Source organism: Neoarius graeffei, chromosome 20, assembly GCF_027579695.1.
Source record: "Neoarius graeffei isolate fNeoGra1 chromosome 20, fNeoGra1.pri, whole genome shotgun sequence".
NCBI classification, from domain to species: Eukaryota; Metazoa; Chordata; class Actinopteri; order Siluriformes; family Ariidae; genus Neoarius; species Neoarius graeffei.
In genome coordinates, this window is record NC_083588.1 from 34,618,109 (window position 1) to 34,629,497 (window position 11,389).

General features: G+C 39.3%; 1 protein-coding gene across 1 annotated transcript; it reads right to left on the reverse strand.

Annotated features, from left to right (window-relative positions):
• Positions 1-852: 852 nt before the first annotated feature.
• On the reverse strand, positions 853-9,599 carry ptger1b (prostaglandin E receptor 1b (subtype EP1)). Its single transcript, XM_060902589.1, has 3 exons — positions 9,307-9,599; positions 7,021-7,877; positions 853-2,362 (listed from the first exon to the last, which is right to left on the reverse strand). The coding sequence occupies exons 2-3, from the start codon at positions 7,831-7,833 to the stop codon at positions 2,093-2,095; spliced, it is 1,083 nt and encodes a 360-aa protein (XP_060758572.1). The 5' UTR covers positions 7,834-7,877; positions 9,307-9,599; the 3' UTR covers positions 853-2,092.
• Positions 9,600-11,389: the final 1,790 nt, after the last annotated feature.

Here is an 11,389-nt window from a genome sequence, read left to right on the forward strand (position 1 = left end):
AAGTTTTACTACCCTAAGGAAGACAAAATAAAAGAAAACATTTCAGGAGAAAGCTAAAAACCTATAACTTGCTAACGCCAAGCAAAAATATGGCTGAATCCTGAATGACTCAATTTTGTATAAATATGGGACTACATAGGCAGCAAAATGTAGTTTTTTTCCTGCCATGGAAGTGCACTTGTATACTGAGGAGAAAGGAATTTGCATTACAGCCGTGAATGAGGATTCAAAATGGCGGCTTGGCTTGGTTTTCCCTTTCGGGTGCTCTCGTTTTCTGTTAGAATTTGGTAAAGAAAAAAATTAATATATTATTTACCAGCTTAAGGTCGGTCCGTATGGTGAAATACTATGACCTCGGCCTTAATACTGACCTCGGCCCAGAGGGCCTCGGTCAGTACTTTCAAGACCTCAGTCACAGTACTTCACGATACGGACCTCCCAGCTGGTAAATAACATATATACTCGTCAGGGTCTAGTGGATTCAGCCCCTAGAGCCAAAAACAGAGTATCTGTTGTATCTACTTTCAAAAAGCTGTACCTAGAATTCTTCTAATAGGCCTTTTTCATATTCAGGAGGTAAGGAATTTAGATGTACATAAATGGTTAAATTTACAGTGTTTCAGATTTGACATTTGTCTATAACATATTACGTACTTATTCATGCCATTGTACGAGAGGTTTAAAAAAAATCAGAATATAGACCACATTGGGTAACTGCAGAACTTATCACTATCAAAGTATTTTCCATTCATTTTACTGCCTGGAAAGATTATCTTATGCTTGTGCATGTGTGATTAGTACATTCAATACTGATGCATTAAAAAAAAAAAAAGAGGAACATGATGCAATATATTACATTCAATAGATTTTATACAATTTAGGTTACATTTCAGGTCACATAATTAGGGAAACAAAACAGGCAATAAATACAGATATAAGAACCTCTCACTATGAATACAATTCAAGTAAAAGCTCTGCCATTACTTTGAGTCACAAATGGAATATTTACAATATTTAGATCTTCATAAGACACAAGCAACTTCCAATGTAGCATGAACGTTCTGTTCCGCTTTCTGATCTCCACGTGAATGGAAGTATGTGGTAAAAATGCAAATATCTGTGGATTAAGAAAGAGTTTGGACTGGTTTATCCTTTAGATGCCCCAGTTCCAGTCAAGTGTCAATCATTCAGTCATGAATTTTATTAAGACTGTATGATATTAACTTTACATTAAGTATCTTTAAGGCAGGTATTCTGCAAACCTCCACCATTATGCTGTTAGTAGCTATTCAGTGTCCCTCGACATGTTCTTTTCCCCCCACACTAGCCAATAATGTAGGGAATCGTACGAATCCAGGTCTATAAAATCAAAATTATTCACATTTGTTGAGACCAATATTGGCCTTGTTCATAAAGGGATTGAAAAGTCATTAGGGTGAGGAACCAGTATGAGACCAAACTGCTGGCACAACTTGGATTACCATTTAGATTTAACCCAAAATGAAATTAAAATTAAATTATTGGCAGTTCTGTGATGTGAACTCTGAAAATCACCCAGTCCTTAGAAAAAAAACTACTCGGCGACCACTGCCCTCAGCTTCTCTATACTCTTCATCTTCCTTGATTAATAACACATAGTACATACACTGCAAAATAGGGGTGGTGTAGTGGTTAGCACTGTCGCCTCACAGCAAGAAGGTCCTGGGTTTGAGCCCAGCAGCCGACGAGGGCCTTTCTGTGTGGAGTTTGCATGCTCTCCCCGTGTTCGCGTGAGTTTCCTCCAGGTGCTCCGGTTTCCCCCCACAATCCAAAGACATGCAGGTTAGACTAATTGGTGGCTCTAAATTGACCATAGGTGTGAATGGTTGTCTGTATCTGTGTGTCAGCCCTGCAATGACCTGGCGACTTGTCCAGGGTGTACCCTGCCTCTCGCCCATAGTTAGCTGGGATAGGCTCCAGCTTGCCTGCGACCCTGTAGGACAGGATAAGCGGCTACAGATGATGGATGGATGGACATATACTGCAAAACACTACAGAGCACAGGAAAATTATCCAGATGCTGTCTACACCTCTTTTCCCCCCAGCCTCTCTGTTAGATTCGTTTGATGGTGTTTTTCTCAGAGCTCTGGAAGGAGCTGATCTCCCAGCGGCGGAAAGTGCTCCCTCTCATATCAGTGCGGCCAGTGGTGAGCTGATAGATCTTTCTGAGGACTGCTCGTCGCAGCAAGATGTAAACCCATGGGTCCAGGATCTGATTATATGAAGCCAGACGTACCCCCATCACCATCAGGTTCTTATAGTACATTTTACAGCCTTCCTCCAGGCAGTGTTTATTATTTGTGACTGCCATCAAGACGAAGATCTGCAACACACAGAACATAGTAGTGCTCATTAGGTTGTGTTGGAAAGCCACAAAGACAAATGACAGATACTCATCTGTAGTTTGTTTGGCCCAGATAAAGTTTAATGATAAAGCCCATGTTCAGGTTATTTGACAGTAGAATAGCAATGGATGCATTTTTGACCCAATCTCTTTAACACAATTGTAGAAAGTTTTTAAGTATACCCAATACTACTAAAGTATTAGTGATTATAACAGGTTTAGTGTAGAAACTGACACAAATCTCCCAACCCTACTTAAGGATCCTGATGGTAGATATCTAGCTAGATACCAGTGTGATAATGAACAGAAGGAGTTAGCAACTACAAAAACCTTTTTGTTCCAGATTTGCAGAGACCAGCCATTTTAAATGCTTCAGTTTCAAAACTGTCTGTACATAAACTTTGTAGTCAAGAGCTTAAGTTAATGTTCACATTGAGCAAAGTGGTGGTGAACAAAACAAAACAAGCACCCAAAGTAAGCTTAGTGACCGTGGGATGATGCTTGGTTCCAGACAGGCTGGTATGAATATTTCAGAAACTGCTGCTCTCCTGGGATTTTCACATATAGCAGTCTCTATAGTTTATACAGAATGGTAAACTATTCTGGTAGTTGGTACATAATATGGTACACAGAATATACTGGTGGAAATGCTTTATTGACAGAGGAGAATAGTCTGATTGGTTTGAGCTGACAGGAAGGCTAGAGTAACTCAAATAACCAGCCATGGTGAGCATGGAATCTGTAGATACAGTGGGCACCAGGTTCAGTGGCATCTGGTGTTTTTCCAGTCTTCAGTGTTTTCCCTGTGTGACTGGCTGATTGGATAATTGTATGAATGTACACATTCCTAATAGAGTGGATGGTGAGTGTATATACCATTAAGTTGAAAAAAAAAAAAACCTTTTTGTTCCAATTATGATTTTAAAAAAGAAAAACAAGTACACTACATGGCCAAATGTTTATAGACACCTGACCATTACACCCATATGTGCCTACTGAACATCCCATTCCAGATTTAGTTCCCTCAGTGGTAATATAATAACCTTCAATCCTTCGAGAAGACTTTCCACTAAATTTTCAAATTAAACATCCTATACAATTGTGCACTGCTAACTTTGTGGCAACAGTTTGGGGAAAATTCACGTATGAGTGTCCAAATATCTTATGGCCATATAGTGTAAGTAGGTCATTTGGCCCTTAATAAAAACAAGGATTAATTTGAGTCTAAAACAGTATAAAAAATGTATTTACTCTAAAGTCATAACAAATTAACCAATTTTGTTCCTAGAAATGACTGCAACAATAATTATTTTAAAGACCTACCAAGGTCTTAAAAGGCAATTTGGGGGTGGGGGACCTTATGAGTCAGTATTTCTTGAACCTGGTCCTGAAATAACCCTTCAGTGCACATTCTAGTGTTTTCACTGCTCTAGCACAGACTTTCATTCATTTAAAAAGTCTTGTTGTTTACCCTAGATCAGGAAGGTGTGTTAGAGAGAGAGAAACCGACCGATGACCCACTCCACACCAAAATGAGCAATTTGGTGGTATTGGAGCAGCAAGATATGTAAAGACTCTCCCAAGGCAACTTCCCACTTTCCGGTTTGAATAGACTTGGTGACAAAAGCCTACAAATAATTTAATATCAGTAATATTTACAAGTTTAGCCTCTGATATGTAGGTGATTATGAATAAAACATTCCATTCATCAGTACAATTATTGCAATACAACCAAGCATTTTATACAATAAACATATAAATCAAGCCAGATGTCGTGGTCTGGCACATCCTACATAGGATTCTATGCACACACTCCATGATGAAGGACATGCATTCCACCAGAATGTGTTGTACTCAGTCAGTAACTGGAACTAGATATTAATTCATTTGTTCAGCTTCAGTAATCATTTAATCTTAGTCAGGGTCAGAGAGGAACAGGAGCCGATCCCATTAAAGGAAAAGGCAACTTTTGTACAAAATCACCACAAATAGATAGATAAATATATAAAGTAATCGATCATGGAATTTATAGAGAAAGAACAGACCGCATAACAGTATCTTTTAACTTTTAATAATATGGGCTTGCGCTGAGCTCAGCGAAGATGCGTTCTGCCATATTGATCTACTGCGTGACGTCATGCGGCCCACCACTGAAAAGAACTCTTCAGTGCTTCATGGTAATAAGGTAAAAAACCAGTACAATCGCTTCTTCAAAGTTTCACCAAATGGTTTTATTTATGCAACTTAAAGCTCATAATACTGTATAACTTTGGTTGAGTAAAAACACGGAGCAAAAACATGGCTGAATCCTGAATGACTCCCATTTGGATTTGTCCTACCAAGCCTACTGCGCATGCGTGAAGTGGCTCGGCTCGGTTTTCCCTTTCGGGCGCTCTCGTTTTCTGTTAGAATTTGGTAAAGAAAAAAAAAAAAATTATTTACCAGCTTACCGGGTCCATGAACATAAATCTGACAGCTGACAAGGTCGGGATATAAACGAATCGAATACACGCCACCCGCCGGGACTCCTAATCACAGTGATCTGCTTGTAAACACTGTTTTCATGGGCCCAGTGACGTCACAGATCAGAGGGAGGCGCATTAACGAAAGATTCTGATTGGTTTATAGTTGCCCACAATCTCAAAATGGCTGACTCCTCCAACTTCGACTCCTCTGTGTCAATTCATGATTTCAAAGTTAAAAATATTTTTCCATGTTTGATATATAATGGAAATAATTAACGGAATTGATTACGTATATGTTTTTCTCCTATTACACACCTGGTTTTGTACAAAAGTTGCCTTTTCCTTTAACACTGAGCACAAGGCAGGAGAACTAACTCTGGATGGGATGCCAGGCCATCAGGAGCACCACACACACACACACACACATTCACACCGAGGGACAACTTGGCATAGGCAATCTGCACTGTGCCACAATGCTGCCTGGAAGTACATATTTATCATCACAATGATATCAGTCTTGTGTGTACTTGTTTTTAAACTGTTTATTTCACTTGCCAGTTTCACACTCCAGGCCCCTTGGATAAATTGGGTGACCACGTTTCCAGATAAAGATTCATATAAATCAAGACGACTAGTTATATTTAAAACACAAGTTTCAGGTTACTTGGTTTCAGAAGTGGGCTGCCAAGTGAACCTCCTGTTATTTCACACTGCCCATTTATTAGAATCTATTTTTATGGTGTCGAGCACAGACATGACATTCTGATATAGTTCAGAATTTAAGTATCCAAGGCTGCATTTACAGTACATTGCAAACCAATTCCAATTTTCTTCCACTAACTTCTGACAAATATCCAATATTGTTGTATGTGTAAACTACTTGGATCAGATTTTTTAAAAATTATTATTCTTTTTATATCTCATATGTAGTATCTGGTATGGCCCACATTCCAGGGAGGTTCAAAAGCTGGAACATAAGATACCTGGTCATATGACTTCTGCTCACATCCAAATATCCTTTTAATTTAGAAGTTCTTATTATTATTATTATTGACATTTATTTATTGTCAAAATTCATTATTTGGTGCTCAAATGGTACACATGAATCATGGAGGGCAGTCAATAGAGTCAAAATGAAATATAGTATTAGTCTTTAAGGGAGGTAATAAAACCATTAAAAAAAAACCTTTAAGATGGGTATACAGTAGAAATTCAGGCTCTCTATGAGGATATTTCTCTGGCCATGGCAGAGCAAGAATACAGTTGGTTCTAGCTTCAGTGCCAGCATAAAAGTTAAGTCAAAGAGACTAAAGACAACTGCATTGCAAACAGAAATCACAAGTCCTTCTAAAGATGTAATGATGGATAATGATGTAATACAGTACTCTTCAAAAGTCTTAGGCACATGTAAAGAAATGCTGTAGACCAAAAATGGCTTAAAAATAATGAAATGAAATGTTTCAACATTAAAAAATACTATAAAAAACAGTAAGCCATTATAAATGAAACAAAGTCAATATTTGGTGTGAGATGACCCTTTGCTTTTTTTTTTTTTTAAAAAGTAGTCTCAGGTACAGTGAGTGCAGTTTTATAAGGAAATGAACTGTAGGTTTTACTGAACATCTTGCAGAACCAGCCACAGTTCTTCTGGACACTTTGTCACACTTGCTTCTTAATTTTGCAGCAAAACCCAGCAGCCTTCATTATATTTTCTTTTTTAATCTGAAAAGTGGATTCTTATGCAATATGCCGCTCAGATGCAAACTTTTTTTTCTGTAACATTTAATTTTGTGTTGGAAAACAAATGTAGTACTGACTTGATAATGTAGAAGTCATAAAATAGAAATCTATAACAAAGTTTGTATGAAAAAAAATAGGGTGCCTAAGACTTTTGCACAGTACTGTAGGCCAGGTCTTATGTAAACGGGCAGGGCCCAAAAAAACAAAACAAAAAAACCCCACCCACACACAGAACTAGGTCAAAATATTAGAACATTTTGTGTGGTACAATTTTATATTAGTTGTCCTGCCTAAATACACTTCTTAGATTCACTCTGAATGAAAATCATTTTCTGGTTTTAAGTATAAACAATTTTTAAATGCAAATACTGAATACAATGTAGGTTGCTGTGATTATGGATTATATACACTTCCTGAGCTACTCAGACTTACCAGCAGGGGGCTCCAGCAAATACAGGAAGTAATCATGATTCCTAGGAGCTGCGTCACCATTTCTATGTCAAGCGATTTTGCTGTCCTATGGCGGCATTTTTTTCTGCGTAGGCGTGCATGCACCAGGGTAATGCCACTAATCGTGTTGCACAAGAAGGACATGGTCAGTGAGCCCAATCCAAGTGCTAAGAATAACACCACGAAAGCTACATCAGTGTGTACAATTTTCCCTAATACACTCATAAAACACCAGGTCCCTGGGTACTGATAGGTGTATTTTCCCATTCCAACAGCAGGCAGCAAAGCCACAGCAAGTGCTACCATCCAGATTATCACCAAGGCCATTTTGGTGCGAGTCGTTGAGACAAGACGAGCATGGAGAAGTGGCTGCGTGACACCCAGGCAGCGCTCAGCTGCCATGGCGCTGCCCAAAAAAAGTGGGCACAGGCCAAAGAAGACCATGCTGCCACCCAAGAACTGGCAGGTGGGATCAGCATGGGTGGAAGAATTCACCTGCACATTGTTTGAGTACAAGTGTAGCACCACAGCACCACTGATGATATGACCAGCCAAGTCTGTGGCCACCAGTGAGCTGGCGAAGAGAAGGAAAGTGGCCTTTGAGCGTCTGCGCAGTCGGGCATATGCCTTGGCCAATATGAAAAGTGCTACGATGTTGGACAGGACACCCAGGGTCATGGAAAGGCCAGCGACAGCAGGGTTGGGTGATGGAGCTGTTGTGCTAGGAGTCTGGGTCTGATTGGAGAGGGGTGATATGGTACTGGGCCCCGAGAAGTTATGATGCAGAGATAACATCTCCACAATAACAGCGAACAGATGAATCTCATGGAAAAACACAGCTAGGGAGCAAAAGGAAAAAAGGACAGAAGATCAACACACAATCCCAACAGCAGAGTCTGAAATTAAGTGCTTCAGTAAATTAGATATTTAGATTATATAACTTTTTAACACACATACCAATATTACTATATATTGTCATACATTCATTCTTTGGTGAAAACTGTATCTGAATCTGCTTTGAAAAAAAAAATGCATGTGCACAAATATATAAAATTAACCAAAAAATGATGCTGTAATTTAGTTCAGAATTTATATATTCTATGCGCAAGAGTATTCCTAAGTAGGAGACAACTACAGAACACTAAATCATTTTAATGCTGGATTGCTTTTTTTTATGTTCATAAATGATCACCTATATCTAAAAGCAAAGTTATTTTCCTTAGTGATTATATTTCTCCTTACCCCAAAACATTAAATGATCTGAATAAAACTTATTTAAAATGGTCAATAAAAGCATGAAATTTAAATATTTTCACAGGACTGATATAAAAGGGTACATTTTTAAGTGCAAGTGAGACGTACTTGTCTTTGTTGGAAGAGTGTAATTCACTAAAACATAGCCATTTAAGGTAACTTTGGGGCTCCCTAAATTAATTTCCTAAAGGAAAGCTTCACAGCTACTTTAATAGTGGGTGGGTGGGTAGCAAGGGGTCAGACACAAATAGCTTTTATTATTTGCTGGAAGTGGGGTGGGTGGAGATTAAAGCTTATGCTCTATTGAGGAAAATATTCCATAAACATAGGCCTTTTTGCCAATGACCCTTAAAACATTTCAAGTTACATTTTTGTCGCTTAACTTACAATGCTGTAAAAAAGTGCACAGTTTTTTGTCTACCACTTGTTATTTTCAAGCCTGTTTTTGAAAATATGAGTTTTCAGCTTTATTTCAGACTCTCTTCTGACTTCCCGTACATACTATTGTGCCATCGGTCAAAAATGCAGAAGGAGTTTCAACACCTCACTGTCTTGTAGCAGATCACACTCTGGACTCTCTGAAATTACAGTTACAAGAACAGATCCGTATGCTTGCTCTGTCTTTGCAAACAAACAGAAGTCTGTTTTGTTAAATCTGTTATTACCAGCAGCTATGAGCATATTTAGGTAGTTAACCAACATTAACATCCCACACCATGAATACATATGGGCTGTTATGATTAATAGTCCAATAATCTATTAGAATTAGAGTAATTTGGGGGATTTTATTGCCTAGACCTTATGTGAGAATGAGTGAATCTGTAACTGGGTTTCTCCAAAGTTTTTTTTTTTTGATGTAGTATAAATATTTGTTCCTGTAAGACAGATGTGTGAAGTGTAGTCTTTTAACCGGTTAAGCCTTTTCTCATTTGGCATAAGTGAATGAACATAACTTATCCTATAGTCCTATGATCAGACAGATGTAATGGATTAAGTTAGTTTTACATAACCTACCATTTGAGGTATTTGTCAGGTCATGCACAGCTTCATCGCACCTGAAAGACTTGGAAACTCAACAACCCCAAAACAACATCAACGTCTTCGTTCTGCAAGAAAAGAATCAGTGTCCACTTTGCTTCAGTCCGTTATATAAAGTCCAGCTTCCTGAGAAAATGGTATTCAGAAATAAACGGAGAGTTTTTCTCTCTGATGTGATCCGCATTTTCGGGGAAGAGACTCCTCTCAAACAGCGCGAGCCAAACCGATCTGTAGGTCTTCCCGCTGCGCTCGTGCTCCAGCCGCGCGCGCTCTCCACTAAGCTGCAGCTGCACGAGTTCCGGCGCTTTTATATTCAGCGGCCCAGACGCGCGCGCCTGAATCGTGCTCTTTACACACAGCAATGTTCCTAACAGCACCGGGCTTCAGACATCCTCAACACCGCTGAGAAAAACAGTACAGGGCTTATTTTGCCACACACTAATACTCCGTGTTTTGTCGTTTCTCCTCAGTGTTTTTGTTTATTAGTGGAAACTGATCAACGTCTTCAAACCGGAAGTAGTTTTGGTCCTATACTAGCCTACAAAGATCTTCTGATGATATACAAATTAGTCATATGAGGACAGTCGATATATCAGTTAATTTATGGGCAATGTGTTTCAATATATCCGTATTTCCTACCAATTCCCATTATTATTGAGTGAATTTGCAAGTTTTCTACCGAATTTCGACGATTTGGGTGACAAGTTTTACATTTTACGCTTCACGGACGCAAATCAATAAGACACGCTCCCCTCGTGAAGTGGAAACACCCCGATATATGATGTCATTATTGGATTTCCATTATGATAGAAGTAGGATAGCTGGTTAGGGACATGCCATTTCTATTCGGGGCTCCAGGCTCTCAGCTTGGCTAGCCTGTTGGGCTGCTTAAGCTGTAACAACATGATTGATCACTTTCAATAAAAAATGATAAAAACAATGGCAGATATGCGCTTCCGTAGTTAAAAAATTATGCCAGGTATCCCCATTACGTCACGTGCTATTTTGAGCTCAACACGTAAACTTCCTGTTGTCTCATCTCATCTCATTATCTCTAGCCGCTTTATCCTGTTCTACAGGGTTGCAGGCAAGCTGGAGCCTATCCCAGCTGACTACGGGCGAAAGGCGGGGTACACCCTGGACAAGTCGCCAAGTCATCACAGGGCTGACATATAGACACAGACAACCATTCACGCTCACATTCACACCTACGGTCAATTTAGAGTCACCAGTTAACCTAACCTGCATGTCTTTGGACTGTGGGGGAAACCGGAGCACCCGGAGGAAACCCACACGGACACGGGGAGAACATGCAAACTCCATACAGAAAGGCCCTCGCCGGCCACGGGGCTCGAACCCAGACCTTCTTGCTGTGAGGCGACAGCGCTAACCACTACACCACCGTGCCGCCAACTTCCTGTTGTTATCAATACAAATGAAAAGCGATGGCTATTTGTGTGTTTATTCACTGATTTGTGACTGGGAAAAAGTTACCATAGGCTGAGATAGTGAGGTAAGGCATTCATATTGTTATTTAAACGTATCTCTTACCTTAATTCGTAACATTTTCTTTACTTTTGGCACAAGATAGCACAACAGCAGACGAAACTCTGTAGGGCTTTTCCTCTGTCAAAAACGCGCGCGGTCTCGTGAGAAACGCAATTATGCAAATCCTATTGAGAATAGGTTTCTATCGAGAACAGGTGACGAGATTACAGTACCAGTCAAAAGTTTGGAAACACCTTCAAATTCAATGTTTTTTCTTTATTTTAATTAACTAAAAGACACTTCGTGTCGTGTCTTAAAGTAATGACGGACTGTTATTTCTCTTTACTTAGTTAAGTGGTTCTTGACATAATATGGATTACTACAGTTGTCGAACAGGGCTATTTACTGTATTTTTATTATTTACTCTTTACTGGTTGATGGTGTCAAATGCATTAAGAAGGCAAGAAATTCCATTTTTGACAAGACACCTGTTAATTGAGAAGCATTCCAGGTGACTACCTCATGAAGCTGGTTCAGATAATGCCAGTAGTGTGCAAAGCTGTTATCAAGG